The following is a 24,017-nucleotide window of genomic DNA, read 5'->3' as shown; positions in this document are numbered from 1 at the left end:
TCAAAATCAATTTTATTTTTTTATATTTACATAATATGGTACATCTGTAGCCTTACTTATCATTACTTTTCAAAATTGAAAACTTTAATTTGGGCTACCTACTGAAAATAATATGCGCTGTTAACAGTGTACTTAGCAGAATAAGATGAAAATAGTTGAAAGCTATGACTTTGTCGTTGAATTGAAGTTCTTTCCATCGTGATCCTGCTTGACAAGGACACATGCAAGGTGATCTATGGGGATCCTTCCACATCAGATGCTGGTTGGAGTAATGGTCCTGTTGAATACAGTGCCATCAGACAGTTACAGACTATATTGTACAGCAAATATCATTCATTGACATGTAATAGGGTACAATATAGTTATCAAATATTTTATTATATTTTTGTTCAAGGCCCTGAATTTCAGTGGCTTCTACAAGGACATCAAGATGCTCATCTCTGTAAAGAATTACCAAAGAAAGTTGTGTATATCCCACATATGCACATTCAACACTAGATATAGACCAAATATAAATTCAAATTACACAATAATCATAATGATCATGTTTATAATAAAAGATATTAGGACAAAATTAATACATCATAATGCATGTTTTACCTGTCTGTTCCACTGGAAGCACCTATACTAGACAATGCTGGAGCTGGGACTGGAAAAGGTTTTATCTTCAAGGGAGTTGATGTTGCAGGACCTGTCTCGTACCTGGAGAAAAAACAACAGCATCAATAAATGAAGTGCTACATGACACAGTCGTATACGACTGTAATACATTACTGTTTTGTAATTCACAATGTGTAACATCTTGTTATGGTTTGCTCATCGGGCCTAATAAACTCAACATCCCAAAAAATATGACATCTAGTGCAAGTATGATCACCGACAGACAACATAGCAAACGTTAGCCAAGAGTGTGTAACATTGTCACTGTTTCTATACAACAGTCCATTATAAACCGAAATCATAGATAATGTTTACAAATCCATAGTCAGGTAAGGATCAAGGTCCTTAATATGTAATATAATTATACTAATCAGCTAATTGTCTCACGAACGTAACCAGCAAATTTCTTCCCACATAGCAAACCCATAATACAGCGAGGGAGAAGAACTAAGTTACATGAAACAATCTAAGTTACATATTTTACAAAACTGACACTTGGTGTCTATGGCTAGCTATGTCTAGGTATTGCTAACATTATCAAACAAGAGTTTTAATTTTGATTGTTAAAGTTTGAATATCTTACCTGTCCAGCAGAAAACAGGCAACCTCGGCGTCGCTTTGAAAGCCCTTTTCCCTCATAAGACCCTTCCATCTGGGAAAAGCCACACGATGTTGATCCGCGATTTTTGTCTACGATTCTGCATTATTTTTCTAGCTTCATCATACTTTCTCTTCTTTGAAGCAGATTTACCCGATTTCGAATCTTTTCCTGAACAATAACTGTGGTGCATCATTCTCCAGAAATTCTGCCGCGTCTTTTTCTGCTGCTTACTATTCCGGTTAGATACGAAACGCGCTCTGTAACGATGTTTGTCCACTGTCGGCTACGGTAGTCACAACATGGCTACCTTCATAGAAGGGGATTCCCACGCCTATGTAGATATAAACGACTCATTCTAAGGTAATAAAAACTTTACGGTTCATTAAGTAAGGTCTTTATACACCACTAAACACATAGTTATGGATTTTATATTGCATTCCTGTCAATAGATCCACAGAAATTTTACACATTGCACCTTTAAAGAAAGGCTTTCAACAAAGCAAAACTTAATTACGTGGTAAAAATCATGTCTGAAGAGATACAAAACAAAACTTAATTAAGTGGTAAAAACCATGTCTCATATTGCGCATCTTATGATCCTATATTTTATTATAATTGTTTTTGAGCTAAAATGTCATACACATCATATAGCCTATACCTACACACTGTATTATGATTCTTTTATCAAACATGTTTGGGGCCAGTCAAGGGGTAATTAAACTGAACGATCAGTTATCGGTAATGATACATTGTTTATTATTGTAAATGTTTACTATTGCAAATGTTTATTATTAAAAATGTTTTTCATTTGTTTAATAAATCTCATAATAATGGCAGGTCACTATATCACAGCCAGCTTTTATTTCTATCTAAAATGATTGGCGGTCGGTTAGGTGGTACTTGACTGAGAAAAAAAATGATAGGGGGTATGTTATTGAAAAAAGATTGAGAAGCACTGCTAAGGCAGTGTAATTTTTTTTGTTCCGTTACCTCCAAGCCGCCTTTTGAGTTGCCGTATAGGCAGTGTAATTTTTTTGTATATTTTACAAAATTACGGTAGGACTGTGCAAACAAAGTATCTGTCGAGCATTGCCATGTCAGTGTATTGATTCATTGTCCCTTCATAGTTTGCAAGAGACATTTAATAAACTGAGCGTATTTAATAAACTGAGACGTAGGCTATTTAATAAACTGAGCGTAGCCTATTAATCTGTCAATATAAAACGCGACTTGGTCATTCTAATTAATGATCGGAAGAACGCGTATCGACCATCGTTACTGTAAAATATGCACGTATGTCCATTTAAACTTGATTTTGGTCAATTGTGGATTATATAATTACAATGGCAAGAATATGGTTACATTTAAAGATGCCGTACCAAGTATGACAACGCTACGTTCAACTGCTTTTGAAATTACGGTGTTTTTTCACTTCCTGAAAAGTAACCGTTTTGGACATACGTGAGTGTCATCGGGCAGCGACGATATATATATATACAAAGTTGGGTTCAAAATAATAGCAGTCCAACATCACTAACAGATCAATCACTGTTTTTGGTAGAAATTATATTTCTGGCAAATAATTTTTTACTAGTACTATTTACTAGTAGGTGTAGTAGAGTAATGGAAAAACAACAGACCCAACAGTCATGACATGCATGTTGCTAATTCTGTATAATTGAATCATTAATTGAAAGGGGTGTGTTCAAAATAATAGCAGTGTGGAGTTTTTATTAGTGAGGTTGAACATAGTTAATCATTCTGTGAAAAAACTAGTGTCAATAAGTGGCCCTTATTTAAGGACGAAGGCAGTACTCGACTGTACATGGTGTAGGGCTGCACAATTAAACGAATTTCTAATCGCGATTACGATTACGGATGCCACGATTACGTACTCGTTCAAAGCCGCGATTACAAAAGAAAATCCACTCTGCGTTTGTGTGTTTAGAGCACAATTATGTTATGAGAGGCGAATCACGACTACTTCAGAAAACCCAGCACAATATGACATACCAGGCAGTGACGTAAGTGTACGTCCCCTCAGAAAAACGGACTTTACTGTCCTGTCAGCCGTTATACTGTGCTCGTAGCGCGCACTCTTCAATTGCACGCGCAAATGCGGCGGCGCGCGCTGTGTATCGCTTCACTGTATAAAGTGCAAAAGAAACTACGAGCAATGTAGTTTACAATGTAATTACAATGTAAATTAGTAAGTCACGAAATAAAAGTAAAATACCAATAAATCACGTGTTAGCAGAGAAGGATTTGCACGCAGGTATGATTTTCATTCTATTCACCAGGAGTTGTTTTATTAACAGTTCTTGTTAGTATATTGTGTATTCACCATGGTAACTGTCGTTTCCATAACCCCAAAATGCCACTTTATTTTCACTTTGTGTTATTTTTTATATTTTTAAATGACTGTGGTGGCTCATATCAACATTGTATTAACAAAAACTAGTTTGGGACTGCTATTTAATTGCTTTAGCATAATCCTAATGTTTATCTATTAGTAGTCTTTACTATTAGTCATTCTTACAAATGATGGGTATGTTAAGTAAAGGGGGACAGTACTTGTGTGTGTGTGTGTTAACAATTTTTGTGTAAACATGTATTATAATACGCCTATATATACTCAATGTAAATTGTGATAATCGTAATTAATAATCGCAATTACAATTTCAAGGGAATAATCGGCATTATGATTTTTGTGATAATCGTGCAGCTCTTACATGGTGGTTATAGTGCATTTCTCTCTGAAGATCTGAATAAAATGGGCCGTTCCAAACATTGTTCAGAAGAATAACGTACTTTGATTAAAAAGTTGATTGGAGAGGGGAAAACTTATAAAGAAGTGCAGAAAATGATAGGCTGCTCAGCTAAAATGGTATCAAATGCTTTAAAATGGCAACCAAAACCAGAAAGACGTGGAAGAAAACGGAAAGCTACCGTTCAAATGGATCGAAGAATAGCCAAAATGGCAAAGACTCAGCCAATGATCAGCTCCAGGGTGGTCCAGATTGTTCTTTTTGGGTCTAGGGACCGCAGACAGTTTGTCAGACGACCCCCAAACACTGAATTCAAGCCACAGTACACTGTGAAGACTGTGAAGCATGGTGGCACAAGCATCATGATATGGGGATGTTTCTCATACCATGGTGTTGGGCCTACATATTGTATACCACGGCTCATGGATCAGTTTGAGTACATCAACATACTTAAAGAGGTCATACTCGTACTCAAAGAGGTCAAACGCAATGAACTGCAATTTAGACGCGCAAGGGTGCCGGTGCGGTGAGACGTACATTATCGGGCAGATTCGGCTTGAAGTCATTCATCCTCGGATGCGGCGCCGCGCGCGCTGTTACAAAAAAAAAGCTGTGCACGCAGCAATGCTAAATGGGGTCTTGCCGGTCTTGCGCACTAGAGTGCGGATCGCGCCGAATTTTTTTGTCCGAGCCCGGCCCGCTATCCGACAGAGCAGTAACCGAACCCGACCCGAGCCCGACAGGCATAAAGATATTTATGTCCGAGCCCGACCCGAGACCGACAGTTAAAATCCCTTTTTTTTTTCTCATACTAATGACACATGTCCGTTTGTTTGTGTGGAAAGCAACTGTAGGAAGACATTCGGAAATGTCAGCAGGATGAGTGCATCAGCGCGCATGGAGAAACAAGCGCACTTAACGCAGGCGCGCATGCACGTGTTTCGTTGTCACGGCTACATAAACAAATTTCCGCACACAGGAAGACAGATGTTATGGTAATATTTTACATGTATTTTAATCACAAAAACTAACGTTTGCATCACGTGAAAGCATCAGGCACATTGGCTACCAACATAATAAGCTGTTTTAAATTTAAAATGTTCAATGCCATATCGCGCTGATGTGACCAAGCCCGACCCGAACCCGAACATAATTTCTAAATATCTGTCCGAACCCGGCCCGGCCCGTCGGGTACCGACGGGTCCCGTCGGGCTCGTGTCGGGTATCCATCCTCTATTGCGCACCCAACACGTCATTTTTGACGCGCGCACCCAACGCGTCATTTTTGACGCGCGCACCTTCGCGCTCGTGCCGACCATAAACAGTAAAAGAAACGGACGCGTCGAGTATAAACAAGGCTTTACTTCGTGTCAGCGCGCGCTCCGATCGGTAAAGGGGCAGAAATTTCTCCCGAATCATCTCCAGCAGTAGCGGAAGCACCACCACTAACTCTGCCTCCGTTTCCCTCGTAAGCTGATATTAGTATTTAAACATTCTCTATGATAAAAAAATATTTGTAAAAAATATTTTAATAACACGGTTTTGGCGGTTATAGAGTTCTAATGACAGTGTTCAACTATAACCGTCGGTCTCACGGTTATATAATAACCGTCACACCACTAATTGAAATAAAAGTTATTATTAGGATTTTGAGCTTTACTCACTTTTTTAAACACACTGCTATTATTTTGGACACAACTGTATAATATATATATATATAAACTAGGAAAAAAATCAGCCAGTGATTATCATGCATTTAAACTATTTGAAACAAATCATAAAATCAGCCTTTTTTTACATTGGAAATATTTGTTTTGTGTAGAAGGAAACTACAGAATTAAACAAGAAAATCTAGTTATTCAGAAAATAGGCTAGGCTAAATGTTTTGTCATTGAACTTTCATTATACAAATCAAATTAGCCAACACACACACACACACCAGTAAATGTTGTCAAAATGTTTCTCCTGTAAATGTATAGCAAATTTCACCTAAATGAACCACATCTGCAGTTTATTGACAGAGGACAGACAATAAACACACACACACCTTCAGATTCACTCTTTACCGTCCTCCCTAACAATAACTGCAATTCATTAAATACACAGGTCACAGATATGGCTAAAACATACGTTACCATCAAACTGAAAGCTAAACACATTCACTACTCTAAACCACATCTACACACTCAATCCACCAAAATTATATGTGGAGAAATGTATTAACAGGCAAAACCACGAGCTATGATTTAGCGCGCCGGCGGCAACATAAAACAAACCCGTTCATTAATAAAACTCCCAAAATAAATCGAACTGTTGGCGGAAAACCGAATAAATCTTGTCCCGGTTTTATGTCTGGATATAATAACTGCTATTAATATAAACTTAAAACTTCACTTAATACAGCCTATTTTCTTTCTTTAATGCAGAGACCTACCTGACTGACTCTCTCACGGGCTGTTCTGACTGAGCGCGTGCGCGCGGAACCGGTCCATTACAAATGACGTCACTCAGAGAACGAACTCTAAATATTATTTATAACCAAAAATATATATTTTCCCCGTCTTGCAAAAAATAAAAATAAACATGATATACATAAAGTAAAAGAATATAAACAATTACTTAACGCATTTAATTAATAGTTTCAGAATCTACAAATTCAATAGCCTAATAAAACATAAACAAGTTTGCTTGAAGAAAAAAAACCTCTCAACACTATAAAATACATTATATTTGTACACACTTGCAACTTACTGCAGCAGTTTTAATGGCATTTTAATCCATCTGAAAATCAAGAAAACAACCGTTCTCTATTTTTATTCAAGCAGATTTTGCAAAGTAATTATCCTGTAAGAAAAGATATAAATAATTATTGACACTAATTTAAACTATTTTGTTCATCTCGTAACATTTACTAGAATGTACATGAAAACTAAATATTTCTCATAGTAACAACTTCTTACGACATATCTTCATGTGAGTCAGAAGGCTTATTTTATGTTTGAAGCTCTTCTCACACTTCGTATATTATTATTACTATAAGACAACATCTGAAATATGCAAGTTCATATTTGTGTAACCCAGGATTTTAAATTAGAATTAAATTTAGTGCACATAAAACCAATTAAACACCACATATAAGTTACAAGTTGATTTTACTTCAGTTCATCCTTTTTTTGCTGAAGTTCCTAGTTGTTCTTGTTGACTTTATCTGTCCAAGCTTTGTCTAGATTTTGTTTTATGTTGAATCTTCTACTATGAAGGTAAATTAGTAGCAAAACTCGAGAGCACGTAGATGTAAATTTTAGAACTTGTACAATAAATATTCGTACTTGTACGCTAAAATGAACACTCACAGCTCCAATGTGAAAACCTGTAAAATAAAAAACTGAAGTTGAATGTTGACATTTGCACTCGCAGACAATAGTCACAAACCTGTATTCTGAGTTTGAAGCTGCAGACAAGCAGTCACAAATGTGTAAAATGCCACTCACAAAAATACAATGACAGACACAAACTTGTAACATATATTTTCACTTATTCTTACATTCGCACTCGCAGTACAACCTTAAGCAGGCACTTGCAACTTCTTGATGAAATGCTTGAGGGAGAAGGGACAAGGGCCTCGCATTGATCAGTACTTCTTACGAAGTCAGTCAAGTCAGTCGAATGAAATCCAGCGACAGGAAGCAAACCACAGTTCGCAGGATATCAGCACCCCTGTCATAGAGGAGAGGAGGGTTTGCACAGTTAGTGATGAACACATTGATTCTTGTGAACCCGGTCAGACTAACCAGCATAAGAGAGAAAAGAACCTCAACGGGCATAGGCCTGGAGTTAGATGGCCAAGAGCTTGTGAGAAAACTGCATGGGACACGGTAAACACAGATCTATGCTTTGCATTAGAAAGATTAACTGGTACAGTTGAAAAGAAGCTGGATAAATTTGGGGACATCATTTACGCATATGGAAGTGAGAGGTTTGGTGTGGAAAAAAGGAAGGAAAAAGTACAAACTACTCCTGGATTGTCTAGACGGCAGCAGAAAATTGAAGGGTTAGTTAGAGAATGGAGACAGCTGAGGAAGCAATGGAAAAGAGCGGAACAAAGTCAGAAGGAGGGACTCAATCTCTTACAAAGGGCCATAAAAGATAAGCTTGCAACATTACGCAGAGCTGAGCGCCTACGGAAACGCTACAAAAAGAAGGAGCGTGCGAGGGCTAATTTCTATAAAGATCCATTCAAATTCGCAAAGAAGTTATTCACCAGTGAGAAGAATGGCACTTTAAAAGCATCTAGGGTTGAGCTAGAGAGATATTTGTAGGAAACACATACAGATGCAAAAAGGCATAAGCCTATGTCTATTCCGTCAGACATCCCACCTGTCAATCCACCAGAATACCAAATGGAGGTCTGTGCACCTAAGTGGAAAGGGATAGAGCAGGTTGTGAGAAAGGCAAGGGCTTCATCATCTCCAGGGCCTAATGGAGTTCCGTACAGAGTGTACAAGAGTGCTTCAGGAGTTCTACGAATTCTGTGGAAATTGATAAAAGTGGCTTGGGAAAAGCAGGTTGTACCTAGAGCATGGCGCAGAGCAGGGGGAGTCTTTATACCCAAAGAAAAAGATGCTACAAGCATCAGTCAGTTTCGCCCTATTTCACTATTAAACGTCGAAGGAAAGATTTTCTTCAGCATTATTGCTCAGAGATTGTCAACCTACCTATTAAAGAATGGCTTCATTGACACTTCAGTTCAAAAAGCGGGCATTCCAGGATTCTCAGGATGCTTAGAACACATCAGTGTTATCTGGCAACGAATTCAATCAGCTAAAAAGGAGAGGAAGGAGCTCCACGTGACATTCCTGGATTTGGCTAATGCATATGGTTCAGTGCCACATGAGCTTCTTTGGGCATCATTTGATTTTTTCAGGGTACCGATGTCGATAACAAATTTAGTGAAAGCCTATTTTGGAGATTTGCAATTTAGTTTCTCAACTCCAGAATTCAGCACTACATGGCAATGCTTAGAGGTTGGAATAATGGCAGGATGCACCATTTCTCCACTGGCTTTTACCATGGCAATGGAAGTAATCATTAGGGCATCAAAATGGGTAGTAGGAGGAGAGCGCTTGGCTTCTGGGATGCGACTACCACCAATCAGAGCATACATGGATGACATGACAACCATGACTACAACGGTAGCCTGCACTAATCGGTTATTGGGGAAGTTAACAGATAATATTGAATGGGCACGAATGCAATTTAAGCCCTCTAAATCAAGGAGCATCTCCATAATTAAAGGCAAGGTAGTAGATAAAACATTTTTCATTAATGGTGAGGCAATACCAACAGTTTCTCAGAAGCCAGTGAAGAGTCTAGCGAGATGGTACGATGGGGATCTAAAGGACACAGTTCGAGTGGGAGAAGTTAGACGACAAGCAGTGGAAGGGTTGAAGAGCATAAACAGCTGTGCTCTACCAGGCAAACTGAAACTCTGGTGCTTTCAGTTTGGTCTACTGCCAAGGTTGCTGTGGCCACTGACTGTGTATGAGGTTTCTTTGACAACAGTGGATAAGCTGGAAGCGTTAATAAGTTCATACATCAGGAAATGGTTGGGAGTTCCACGCTGCCTCAGCAGAGTGGGACTTTATAGTAAAGGAGTATTGCAGCTGCCAGTTTCTGCTTTAACCGAGGAGTCTAAGTGTGCCAAGGTCCGACTGGAAATGACTTTAGCAGAGTCACGTGACAAATGTGTAAGGGAGACAGCCCCTGTGGTAAAAACTGGTAGAAAGTGGTCAGCAAAGAAATCTGTAGTAGAGGCAAAGGCTGACCTTCAAATTGGGGATATCGTGGGACAGGTACAGCATGGAAGAGGGGGTTTTGGGCTCAGTTTAGCTCCTCCTAAATGGCACAAGGCAGGCCCAGCCCAAAGGAGGAAGCTGGTAGTCAACGAGGTGCGAAAGCAGGAGGAGAGGATGAGATGTATAAAGGCCATTTCCCAGGCCAAGCAGGGAGAGTGGATGAGATGGGAGAGTGTGGAACAACGCAAAATGGGCTGGCAAGACCTTTGGTCAATGGAAGAGAGTAGGATCAGTTTCCTTATTAGGTCAACATATGATGCTCTCCCATCACCGCAGAACCTAAACCTCTGGGTAGGAGAGGATCCATCTTGTCCTTTGTGTTCATCACCTGCCACATTAAGGCACATTTTGACAGGATGTAAGGTGGCTCTTAGCCAGGGTCGGTTTACTTGGCGCCATGACCAAGTATTGCGATGTTTGGCTTTAGCATTGGAAGGCAAGCGTAGTATGACCAATAAATTGCCGCCTGTTCTAGCAAAACATTACACGCAGAAGACAATATTCCTCCGCCCAGACGAGCAACCACCAAGAAAAGGTGCTAACACCAATTCTCGCCCAGGACAACTGGAAGCTGCTAGGGACTGGAAGATGCTGGTTGATCTTGATCAGCGGCTTGTTTTTCCACCTGAGATTGCCACCACTAACCTACGACCAGATATTGTTTTGTGGTCTGGATCAGCACGCATTGTTCAACTGATAGAGTTAACAGCGCCATGGGAGGATGCGGTAGATGAGGCATATGAGAGGAAGAAACTGCGGTATGCTCATCTGGCCACTGAAGCAGAACAGCGAGGATGGAGAGTCCAGGTTTATCCAGTGGAAGTGGGTTGTCGTGGTTTTGTGGCACACTCTACAACCCGGTTCCTCAGAGACGTCGGATTCAGTGGCCAAGAGTTGCGTCGTACAGTAAAGAACTTATCTGAAGCAGCAGAATGGAGCAGCAACTGGCTGTGGTTGAGACGGAAAGATTCTAGCTGGCTGTGTACAGGCCGCCATGCTACGGTTTCGTAGAATTCTTGAAAACTTGAAAGGTCTGTTGGTTTATTTGTATAGGTTGTATAGTATTTACAGTCATTACGTTCCTGTGTATATTGCGTGAATGACGGGTGGTTGGGCAGATATTGTGTTTTGCGGTAGGTGGTATGCCATACGGAACCGTTGCCACTGAAACTGCATATTAACGCACCAGTGGGGCTCGACAGCCTTAGTCAAACGGGTTGGCGCGTATGGTTGGGTTGCGGTGAGATTGTGGTTAGGTCTCAGCAGCAACTGTTGGTTTATTTGTATAGGTTGTATAGTATTTACAGTCATTACGTTCCTGTGTATATTGCGTGAATGACGGGTGGTGGGGCAGATATTGTGTTTTGTGGTAGGTGGTATGCCATACGGAACCGTTGCCACTGAAACTGCATATTAACGCACCAGTGGGGCTCGACAGCCTTAGTCAAACGGGTTGGCGCGTATGGTTGGGTTGCGGAGAGATTGTGAGATTGTGGTTAGGTCTCAGCAGCAAGAGGGAAGTAGAGGTCAGTAAGCTGAGCTGAGTTGAGTGGGGGACGGAGGGGGGTGACTCTGGGACGCCAGAGTCACTGTCGAGCCCTCTTGAGGTGTCGTGGGCTACTCGACGAAACACTGAGGACGGAAGGTGCCCACTTGAAGACCCTAGAGATGTTCCCTACTCCGCTCAATCCAGAGGGTTGTTATGGGGGACCGCACTGTGGTTGCAGCCGTTGTGTGTGCTGACGCGCAATACACTGTATTAACACCAGACAGAAGATTCACGTCACCAGATGGAAAGAAGCGTAAATGGATGGAGAAGCATAGGTTACTGTAAAGCTACGTCTTAGTTGGTGATTATCTTGGCGAAAGCCGAGTACAAATCAGCATGAAGTTTTAACATCTACTCTCGTGTAATGGAAATCTCAAATCTGTCACTGCAATTTCAAATGGTTACTGTGATTGTAAATAGGTGTTGTTTGTATTTTAACAACGTTTAGCTCAAGAATATTGATCCGGGAAGTTCGAGTAGCCTATGTGAATATATTGTTATCCCCCCCCCCCCCCCCCCCCCCCCCTATATTTTGTGGTGCTAACACAAAAACCTAAAATTCTCGGGACAGCAGCATGTGTCCAAATTTTAAACTTAACCCTTTGATTTAATCAGAAACTATCTTAAAACAGGGCTTTACTTGTAAAACGCTGAACTTACCCTTTAAGGATTGGCTTTTGAGCATACAAAAATGTGAACTCCTCTCATAATAATTAATGTATGTCTGCCTCTATACTTTAGCTGTCCATAACCTATGGTATATGTATGATAGATAGATGATAGATGGTTACTTTTTAATTCCCTAACAGTTGTATGGCTGTATGGTTATATGCTATATGTTTTATGATATTATGTTTTAATGGAGCCAGGGCTATGGCATTATGTTATATTGTCGTGTATTAATTGCTGTGTGATTTAATGTTTATTTTATTTTATTTTAGCCATCATGTGCCTAGTATAACATCTTGCCAATAAACTACAGTTGAAAATTAGCCTGCTGGCTAACACTGGCACATTTACAGTGATGTTAATTAATGTGCACTGTCCTTAAATAAATAAATAAATGAAATGAAACAGGCTGAAACAAACTACAGCATCATCACCTTTGGTCCATCGGGTTTGAAATAAACATGAAGTGGTTAGAATCAGTTTTAAGAGGATAAATGTGAAAACTCAACCCTGATTTAATAACAGAAAACAAGAGATCAGGTATCTGTTTATTAAATATCAGATTTTTGTTGAGCCAAAGGATATTTCTGTTATTCAATACAGTCAAAATGTGAAAGATAACGGCTGTATGAGATTATGATCTAAGTATATTTGTCATATTTCCCTAGATTATTTGCTTATTTTTCACAGCTCTTATGATTGGCTTCTAACAATATGAACTAGCCAAACAGTGATCCTCATGCATTTAAACTAATTGAAATAATTATATAAAAACAAATATGTCAGCCATAAAATATTTGTTTTTATATTTAAATAAAAGTTGTGTGTAAGTTAAATATATAATCAAACCAGAGAATCTGGTGATTTGGATAATAAATGTTTTGTCATTAAAACTTTCATGATACAAATCAAATTACCCACCAGTGAATGTTGTCATGTTTGTCTAGTAAATCCTTTATATTTGTACACACGTGCAACTCACTGGAGCGGCTTTAATGGTATTTAAAACGAATCAATTTCTAAATCAAGAAAACAATCAACTTTATTTTTCAGTTTTTTTAATTGTTTAAGATTTTACAGCGTCTGTTATTTTCTAACTACAGCCACCGACTCTTTACAATCAACACAATATAGTAAACATTAGTAAATAAGTAAATTTCATGAATATGTCTTATTCAAACAGATTTTATCATTTTTACCAAGTAGGAAAGATACAAATAATTATTGATAGAGTAAAAAAAGTTCTGAAGCCTGAAACACCACTCTTTTCTAAGCATTTCCCCAAATTCACAAAGATGGCATTGTGCTTTTGGGAGCAACACCATATTTTCTTCATCTCACATCATTTACTTGACTATTTACTTTACATGAAAATAAAATTTTGCTCATTGTGACTGCTTATGATATTTCCTCATGTGCCTGAGAAGGCTTTTTGAATAACTAAAACTCTTCTCACACTGAGTACAGTGGTACGGCTTCTCTCCAGTATGAACTCGCTCGTGTGATTTCAGAGATCCAGATAGAGTGAAACTCTTGTCACAATATGAGCACTTGTAAGGTCTTTCTCCAGTATGAATTCGTTGATGTTGTTTCAGATGACTAGATGTAGTAAATCTCTTCCCACAGTCACAACACGCATGATCTTTCTCACCGGTGTGTGTTTTCTGGTGCCGTTTACAATGATCCAGCCGTGAATAAGTCTTTCCACAAAACGAACATGCAAAAGGCCTCTCATTTGTGTGTATTTTCAGGTGTTTGTTTAGATCTGATACTGATTTAAAATCTTTACCACACTGTTCACAGTTATATGGCTTTTCTCCAGTATGAACAGGCAGATGATACTTGAGCTCAGTTTTACTTTTGTAACTCTTCTCACACTGAGTACAGTGGTACGGCTTCTCTCCAGTATGAAATCGCTCGTGTTCTTTCAGAGATCCAGACTGAATAAAACTCTTGTCACAATATGAGCACTTGTAAGGTCTTTCTCCAGTATGAATCCTCTGGTGCACATTCAGATGTCCAGTTGTAGCAAAGCTTTTCCCGCAGTAACAACACACATGATCTCTCACTTTATTGTGTGTTTTCTGTTGCCGTTTACAGTTTTCCTTTAATGAAAAACTCTTTTGAGTTTTGAGGTTCCAATGTTCCTCCTTAACTTCATGTAGTTTGTGTCTTTGCTCCACCTCCATCTGGTCTAAAATAAACATATTACAATCAATTGAAGGAGGATATATTAGAAAATTCAACTGAACCCTGATTTAATAGCAGAAAACAACAGATCTCAGGGATTTTTATGAGTATCAAGTATCAGATCTTTAATGTGCCAAAGGTTAGTTTGGTCATTCCCTTGTTAATACAATCAAATAGATTATAATTCATGTATGATCATAGAGTTGCATTTTCTCTGTTATTATAATGCTCATTATTCCTTTAATGTTTCTCAACAGTCAATAATGAAGAATCAAGAATAGGCACCAACCTATTTGTTCCTCAATATCTTCATGTTTTATTCTGGATGGTTCTGGATCACTCATGTCTTCAATCTCCTCTTTAATAAACTCCATCTTTAACAGTCACACAGATTTCAGCTGCTACTCCTGGAGTTTGTCCTTCTCTTGTAGGATGATGGGAATATTCCCAGTATTTATTGGTGAATTGTTGTGGGAGGGGCTTCACTGCAGGTGTGAACTGTGATCACTGTGTGATAGTGACGCCCACAGGACCAGATCTGGAAGAATAAAAAACAAGTGAATAAATATATACACTCAACTACTTTAATTTCTCTGAAATTATGTGAACATATTTGCTGTACAGAGTAAGGCTGTATAGTATTACTATAATACAACATCTGAAATATGGAAGTTCATATGTGTGTAATCCAGGATTTTAAGTAAAAATTAAACATGGTACATAAAACCAATGTAACACAATGAGTTATATAAGTCTTCCTAAAGTTGATTTTACTTCACAATTCATCCTTGTTTTGCTGAATTTCCTTTGACCTCTCTTATCTGCGTCTCTGCAGATATTCAACATCTTGTCTCTAATTTTTATTAATGTAATTTTTAAATGTTGTTGTTTTCTTTCACATGGGACAGAATTAATTATTTTTCACTACATCTTCCTCTAGACATTGGAGATGTAATTATAGTGGCTGAAGTTTTGTGGCTGAAATTATAGTGGCTGATGTCATCTTTTGGACTGGGAGGCATCAGTGTTCATTTCCTTCTTTTAATCTTGTATGAAATCTTCATCAGACAGTGCCAGCATTTGTACTTGTTTAAAATTCTCAATGAAGACTTTGAGAGCAGACTCAGATCACTGGACCATGTCAGTGCCATTTTGATACAAGTTCAAGGACAAAAGCTTTGTCAAGATGTTGTTTTATGTTGAATCTTCTACTTTTTCTTATTTGTTAGCCAAAATTGTATATTCTCTCACTGTCTCTTTTTTTAGAAATGTATCTGGAGCTTAACTCAAGTGTTACAATCTCTCATGGAATTCTCTCTCACACAAAACCCGATTATCCTAAAAGGTTTGTTTGATTATTGATAGTTTGACTAAAATAAACAGGGCCATCATATTTAACTGAGCTGCTGGAAAGCGAGACTATTGGATAACTCTGGGAAAGTGTGCCCTTTCATGTTTTGAAATGGATGCTACAGAATCCCCATCCTACCCGTGGGGAGTTATCATGTGGAAATTACACATATGGACTGGCCATTAGGCTAGTGCAACATATGGAATGTCTCTGAGGTGAATATTAGGAGGGAGTCAACAACCGGCAAGGACGGCAGAGCATACTCAGCCAAAGGAAAGACACGGGATCACCGTCAGGGAGGCAGCTGGGTCTGCCCCTGCAGTCAGGAGGTCTTCATTGATGAGATATTAACTCTGTTTACTGCAATGGTTCAAAACAAGCTCTTTGAAGTGCTGTTAGCACAAGTGAGAGATCCCAAGAGGGTGAAGGCGAGGAGGCCTCAGGAACCTGACGATCAGGTCGTACTTTTCCATAGACTTACCATCTACTGCGTCATGATGTGCGGCTATTGCGGCAACATACATTTTTATGGTGGAGGGAGAGAGCCTTTGCTCAGCTCTGATTGGGCATCTTTGGGGGTCTTCCCGATGAGAATAGCACCATTCAACAAACAGGTTCCACTTCAATGCATAGAGCCGCCACGTAGAGGAGACTCTAGACGAAGTGATGGTGTTTATCACCACTTGGGGTAGATCACCCATGTCAGTGTATATGCAGGAATCTTGAAGTTAATTTTAATACCTTTTCAAGACTTTTTCCAAGAACTTCTCAATATTTTTTAATACCTCACCGCCACTTCAAGCTGTAACCATTTACATCAGTGATACTTTAACCTTAAAAGTTTTAGTTTGTGATAAAGACTATAGACCACTCTGATACAAAAAAAACAAATAGGCTGGGATAGTAAATCAAAGCAAAGTTTATTAAAAAACAAAACAAAACTTTGCTTCACCCTCAACAACAATCATGCTGACATGTGCCTCAGTTCTTCTGATTTTGTTCCCAGCAGCTTCTCAGTTTGGACCAATTCGTTCCGTTTTTCTTTACTACGTTTTCTGAGGATGTTGGACTTTGTGATCAGTTGTGCCATTAATTTCCCAGATTTCCCCTCGGCAAGCTTCTAGTTGACATTTGGGAGAGAAGCTGCCTCATATTCAGTTTTGCAACACATTCCTGAGAATAAACACAACAGCAAGTATATTAATGGCAATATTCCTTTTATGTTTATTTTTGAATACACTGGCATTCAGTAAGGTATTAGCCTGATTTTCACTCGTATTATATGTAAAATGGTTATAAGAAAAAATGTTTTTGGTGTGCAAATTCCTGGAGCAAAAAATACAATATTTGCACACCAATATGTTTTATAAGTGAAACAAACAAGTGGTACTAACAAACATGAGTGAATGTTCTTCACTGTACATCCAGGTAATGTGCTCCAATTACTTCCAAGCCATTCAAGCTAAACTGAACTAGTCTGGTTCAACCAACTTCACTCTGAACCAACTTCAGACAATTAGCTAGTCAAAGAACCCACAGCAACCACACACACGCATAATCAAATACATGTACGTGCACGCACGCACGCACGCACGCACGCACGCACGCACGCACACACTTAGATTAGGTCAGCCGGAACTGAGAACACTTCCCTCATATCCTAATGTACTAGTTACATCATAAGAAGAATGGCATCTACGCTAATTTTAGTGCCTTTGTTTATCCTGAGGTTTTCCCGCAGCCTGCTGGATCCAGGCCGTTTCCAGATCTGACGCACATATATTCAAATGCACATAACTACAGAATCAATTCTTAATGCGCATGTGAACGCCATCAGCGTCTATCACAGGTTCACGTTTAAAGTCTGTTCAGAGAGAACGGTGTCGTCTTAGCGGCCCCTAATTTAATATCAAATTATCATTTAGACAGAAGTGAATCAATCAAAACTAACTTTAGCTGGAAAAAACATTTTTCAAGAGCCACTATAAAACCAAACCAATCTCTGTTACCTTAAATTATATGTTTATCTCTGTAAAGCTGGTTTGAAACAATCTACATTGTTAAAAGCGCTATATAAATGAGGATGACTTGACTTGACTTGACACACGTCTATGCAAGCACACAAACACACACAAATCTCAGATCTACACAACAGTAACCTTTATCACACCACTGTGTGTGTCACATTTATACATGTTTATACTTTCTGACAGACAACCAACCTCTTTATCATCCATGGCTCCTCCTCCCCAACCCCATCAACCTGTTTTTAGTCACTTGCCACATCCCAGTCTCATCTATTAATCTACACTTTAGCCACACGATTGTCCATAAGTATCAAAAATTGAAGATGAAATGCTAGTAAGTTAACTTACGATTGATGTGATGCAACAGGTCGACAGCTTTTCCGTGTCCCAAGAATTGAGAGCCAAGGTACCTAGCCAGAACAGATCTTTATTAATATGACACTCCTTAAAACACACATATAACAGGTTGAAAATTAAATAAATAAAAATATAGTATATAGAGTATATATAACATATAGTAATAATGCGCAGGAGGTACCTAGATTGGACACGGTCATCTTCCCAGAATCGAATGTGGACATCAAGCTGTTTCGTTTTTGTTGACTGGTTGAGTGACTCGTCAAACATTAACACAAACTGGCCAGCCTTGTTGATGGTGTTGATGAGCTCCTGCTTGAAGTGTGGTGCTAACCCAAATCGTATGATGTATCCAGTTTTGTCCTTGCCACAAGTGAACGACTTTGCTATATCCAAATCCGGAAACATAGCCTTGAAAACTTCAGCCAAGTTTTCGTTTGAGTTCAGTGAATGGTGTTTCTCCGCTGTGTGGAGACACCACAACACCTCAGCACGCAGTGTTACTGTGCCGCCCAGAGCCACTCTGATGTCGGCTGCAGAAGATGAGGAAGCAGAGACAGCCCGGGTCGTAGCTGTAGCTTCAGGTTCAACTGCCAGTGGAGTAACGACGTTGGCACTAGGTTGTGGTGGTGCAACGCAATTACCACAGAAGCTAGCGATGGAGTGCTGCTGCTCTCGGCGGCTAGCAGCAGCTTTGTGGCTAGCACAACACATGTGGGATTTTAACGAGTTAATGCCAATTGACACATTACTTATTTTTTTCTTGCATAATGTACAATATGCCTCCCTGACATTCCCCTCGACTGGCTGCAGCCACTCTTCAAAGTCCGGCATTTCCAGCCAGAACGCTGCAAATTTGCACGTCCCCATTCTGTTCATGCGTTCACCAACCTTCTCTTAAAACATTTCGGTGCGTTGTAATACGCGTGATTTTTTTTTCCCAAACCACTTCAGCGGAAATCCCGCCCTGCAACCGATTTCATTGGTTTAGGTTACAGTGACGGGTAGGTTTAGGGATCAGTGTCTGGTGTAGGCAATCAGTACAGTGATTGACATGACTGAGAGGCAATTTACGAACGCAGCCAAAATAGCCTAGTCTTTTATGTACCTGTTAGTTTTTTTAATAATAATGACTAAATTCACACACTTTTACAATGTTTTTGGGACTCTGTTGGGAAACTGTTGGACAGCTAATTCAGAAAAAATACTTTCCAAATTTAAGACTTTATAAACCCGAGATAAGACTTTTTAATACTTTTTATGGGTCTTAATTTTCCCAAAATTGATTTATCACCTTTTAATACTTTTCAAGACCCCGCGGATACCCTGCATGTCCTGGACCTACCATCTAGAGACCAGATGAAGAGATTTCAGAGGTCTGGACACGGCTGCCATACGTTGCCCCGTCTCTGAGAAAGGAGGTCTTTCCTCAGAGAAATGCACCAGGGAGGGGATGTTGTGAGGAGCATGAGTTCTGGGAACCAGGGCCTACCTGTTGGGCCAATATGGGGCAACTTGCAAGACCTGCTCTTCGTCCTCCCTGACTTGGCACAGTATCACAGTGCAAAGAAGCATCACTGGGGAAAACACATACTTTTTGTCGCCAGCTGTATGCCAGTGCATCCGTGCCAAGGGTCCTTTCGGTCAGGAAATAAAAAAAGAGGAAATGTGATGTGTCCGGGGCGACAAACAGGTCTACCTGTGCGGCCCCGAAGCGTCTCCATATCAGCTGGACTGCCAGGGGATGGAGTCACCACTTCCCCGGAAGCGCAGGCTGTCGTGATAGCTTGTTGGCTGCACGATTGAGCATGCCAGGGATTAAGAAACACAAAGCGACCTCAGATGCTTTTGACTCCATAGAAGGGGATTGCGGGCGAGTTGCGTAGAAAGTTGCGCACTTTGATGGTTAATGTATGCAACGGTCATAGTGTTGTCTGCACGGAACAGTATGTGCTTGCCTCGTAGCGGCGATTTGAGGCAGCCCAGCGAAAGACGTACTACTAAGAACTCAAGGCAGTTGATGTGCCAATGCAGTTGGGGGCCCATCCGCGGGGTGAGTAACACTCGGAGGGTGCCGCTCTGGTATGCCCATCTTGGGACTCGGCCGTGAAACCAGTGCTGAAGCGGCCTCATATGAAGCAATCCGAGCAGCGTTAGTGCAGATGCTATATGGCCCAGGAGCCCCTGGAAATGTTTCTGTGGGGCCACCGTCCTGCCTGTGGATGAATTCAAGCAGTTCAACACTCTATGAGGCGTGCTGTCCAACTCCATACCGAGAAAAGAGATCTTCTGCACCGGATCTCATCATAGTACCGCACACCACCAACCACGCCCTCTTGGGAACCAGAGGTAGAGGGAATTGCTCTTTTATTGAACATTTGGGTACAGAAATAAACGTATTTCTTGACAGAAATAAAACGGAACAAAGGATTCTCCACCCGGCCCTCCACCAGGGAAGGGAGTAGTGCAGCGAAAAGGAGAGATACAAATTATTGACACTGTAAGAATTATTTTATGAAGCTTCAAACACCACTCTTTTCTAAGCATTTCACCAAATTCATAAAGTAAAAAATTATATTGCGCTTTTGGGAGCAACACCATATTTTGTTCAACACCATTTACTTGAATGTATTTGACAAGAAAATAAAATGTTACTCATTGTGACAACTTGTGATATTTCCTCAAGTGCCCAAGAAGGCTATTTGAATGTCTAAAACTCTTCTCACACTGAGTACAGTGGTACGGCTTCTCCCCAGTATGAACTCGCTCGTGTGATTTCAGAGATCCAGACTGAGTGAAACTCTTGTCACAATATGAGCACTTAAGTTTCTCCTCCAGTATTAATGGTTTGGTGCCGTTTCAGATTGCCAGATGTAATATAGCTCTTCCCACAGTCACAACACGCATGATCTTTCTCACCGGTGTGAGTTTTCTGGTGCCATTTACAATATTCCAGCCATGAAAAAGTCTTTCCACAAAATGGACATTCATAAGGCCTCTCGTTTGTGTGCGTCATCAGGTGTTTGTTTAGATTTGATACTGATTTAAAATCGTTACCACACTGATCACGGTTAGAGGTGAAACTCGAAAAATTTGAATATCATGCAAAAGTTATAATTTGATGATTATTGCTTACAGCTTATGAAAACCCCAAATTCAAAACCTCAAAATTAGAATATTACATGAAATAAATTTTTTAAAAGAAAGGATTTTAAATACAGAAATGTCGGCCCTCTGAAAAGTATTATCATGCATATGTATATAGTTATATATACAAAATATGTTAGTTTCACCTTTTAATCTGAATTACTGAAATACATGAAGTTTTGCATGATATTCTAATTTTTCGAGTTTCACCTGTATATGGCTTTTTTCCAGTTTGAACGGGCAGATGATACTTGAGTTCAGTTTTACTTCTGAAACTCTTCTCACACTGAGTACAGTACTACGGCTTCTCTCCAGTATGAAATCGCTTGTGTAATTTCAGTTTTCCCGACTGAGTAAAACTCATGTCACAATATGAGCACTTGTAAGGTTTTTCTCCTGTATGAATTTTTTGGTGCTGATTCAGATTTGAAGTTGTAGTAAAGCTTTTCCCGCAGTAACAACATGCATGATCTCTCACTTTGTTATGCGTTTTCTGTTGACGTTTACAGTTTTCCTTCAATGAAAAACTCTTGAGTTTTGATAAAATCACGTTCCTCCTCAACTTCATATGGTGTGTGTCTTTGCTCTTTCACTTCAATTTGGTCTAAAATAAACATATTATATTCAGTTTTTAGGAGGATAAATGTGAAAATTTAACTGAACTCTGATTTAATAGCAGAAAACAAGAGATCAGGGATTTTTATGAGTATCAAGTATCCGATCTTTAATGTGCCAAAGGTTAGTTTGGTCATTCCCTTGTTAATACAATCTAATAGATGTCAGATTAATACATTTATGATGGTAGAGTTGCTTTTTCTCTGTTATTATAATTAAAGTGCTCATTATTTCACAGCCACTAGATCTGTTAGTGTTAGTCTTTATGTTTCTCAACAGTCAATAATGAAGAATAAAGAATGGACACCAACCTATTTGTTTCTCAGTATCTTCATGTTTTATTCTGGATGGTTCTGGATCACTCATGTCTTCAATCTCCTCTTTAATAAACTCCATCTTTAACAGTCACACAGATTTCAGCTGCTACTCCTGGAGTTTGTCGTCCTCTTGTAGGATGATGGGAATATTCCCAGTATTTATTGGTGAATTGGGAGGGGCTTCACTGCAGGTGTGAACTGTGATCACTGTGTGATAGTCACGCCCACAGGACCAGATCTGGAAAAATCAAAAACAAGTGACTAAATACTCAACTACTTTAAATACTCTGAAATTATGTGAACATACTTTCTGTAAAGGAGTATGGCTGCATATTATTACTATAAAACAACATCTGAAATATATAAGATCATATTTGTGTAACCCAGGATATAACACCATTATATATATATAAGCTATATAGCCTATATAATGTATATTTTAGAGGTGCAAACACAGAAGTCACGGTTCGGTACAATGGAGGGAAAAGCAAAACAAAGATGCAGAAGGCATTTTTTTCATTGTGCATGTCTCAGTCTGTACCATCCAGTATCATACAGTCTCTCCCCTGAGCTGCCGCAACAGCCTGAAGTGTGTAAAGTAAGACATAAACAGTAAATAATAAGTACACATCATCTCTAGACTCCATCTGTAACTTGTAAATAAAATAAGACAATCAGCTATAAAACTGAAAATACAACATCTCTTATTTATGAATGTTCAAATTACATAGAATAATAACAAAAAATGTATGTATAATTCTACTTAGGGGAGACCTTCCCCCACAAAAGATAAAATAAAGTATTCTTGCTATTAAGGGAACACTCCACCGTTTTTTGAAATAGGGCTTATTCACAGTCTCCCTTACATTAAGATACCTGGGCAAAAGCATTTTTGTCTCAGTGCATGCATTGTCTTAGTTTGGCAGTGCCGATGCTAGCTTAGCTTAGCATAATGAATGGAATCCTATGATGTCAGGTAGCATGTCTTGAGTGAAAGTGTTGTCTTAAAGATGGGACAGAATTAATTATTTTTCACTACCTCTTCCTCTAGACGTTGGAGATATAATTATAGTGGCTGAAGTCATTGTCATCTTTTGGACTGGGATGCATCAGTGTTCATTTCCTTCTTGTCATCTTGTATGAAATCATCAGAAGATTTCAACATTTTTACTTGTTTAAAATGGACAATGAAGACTTTGAGAAAAAAATTCCAAATTCAACAAAAGCTTTGTCTATATTTTGTTCTATGTCGAATCGTCTACTTTTTCTTAGTTGTTAGCAAATTAAATTTTAATTTATCTTTTTTTTTGCAATTTATCTGGAACTTAATTCATGTGTGACAATCTCTCATGGAATTCTCTCTCACACAAAACCTGATTATCCTAAAAGGGTTGTTTTATTAGTTTTGATAGATTGACAAAAAATAAATAAACAGAGCCATCATGTTTAACTGAGCTGCTGAAAAGCTCCGTCTCCAAAAGTTCCTTATTTTCACCTCATTTTTCTGTAAAAGCTGTAACAAACTACAGCATCAGCACCTTTGAATCGCGCTGCTTCTCTTGGGAGAAGTGAATCACAGTTTCAATGCTCCAGCATGTGATTGGCTGTTCGAGACTGATGTCACACCTAGACCCAGGATCAAAGCCTGAGTTGACAAAGAAAGTTGATAATCAGCGTCATGGTACCAACCAAGCATCACTGGATTGGTTTGGTTTTGTCAACGTGAAACCAATCCTGTGACACTGAGTTTGTGTGTTTTAACTACAATCAGGACCCAGGTTCATACGGCTCACAAAGCTCAGTATAAACATTCTCTGTCAACTCAACTCTGTTTTAATACAGAGTTTGCAATGCGTGTGCACCTGTAAGTGTGACACGTGCGGCAAACAGCCAATCACATGGAGAGCGTCA

The 24,017-nt window shown here is 39.3% G+C and overlaps 1 protein-coding gene across 6 annotated transcripts in view; it reads right to left on the bottom strand.

Moving 5' to 3' along the window:
• LOC143715444 (uncharacterized) overlaps positions 1-24,017 on the bottom strand; it is a 261,819-nt gene that overhangs the window by 235,948 nt on the left and 1,854 nt on the right. For 4 of the 6 annotated variants that reach the window (XM_077207252.1, XM_077207251.1, XM_077207248.1 and 1 more), the window contains 3 exons: positions 22,101-22,344; positions 14,582-14,830; positions 13,144-14,296 (listed from right to left, as the gene is read on the bottom strand). In XM_077207252.1, coding sequence (XP_077063367.1) covers positions 13,488-14,296; positions 14,582-14,666 — 894 coding nt within the window. In that variant the 5' untranslated portion in view covers positions 14,667-14,830; positions 22,101-22,344 and the 3' untranslated portion in view covers positions 13,144-13,487. Of the gene's footprint in view, positions 14,297-14,581; positions 14,831-22,100; positions 22,345-23,145; positions 23,241-23,644; positions 23,752-24,017 lie in introns of those variants that run through there. The other 2 variants (XM_077207253.1, XM_077207249.1) reach the window with 2 other exon arrangements.

The sequence above is a fragment of the Siphateles boraxobius genome, unplaced genomic scaffold (genome assembly GCF_051911475.1).
Source record: "Siphateles boraxobius isolate OS27281-9 unplaced genomic scaffold, OSU_SipBor_1 6, whole genome shotgun sequence".
In the NCBI taxonomy this organism is placed as follows: Eukaryota; Metazoa; Chordata; class Actinopteri; order Cypriniformes; family Leuciscidae; genus Siphateles; species Siphateles boraxobius.
The sequence above is the reverse complement of the archived record's forward strand: the minus strand, read 5'-3'. Positions and strand labels throughout refer to the sequence as shown.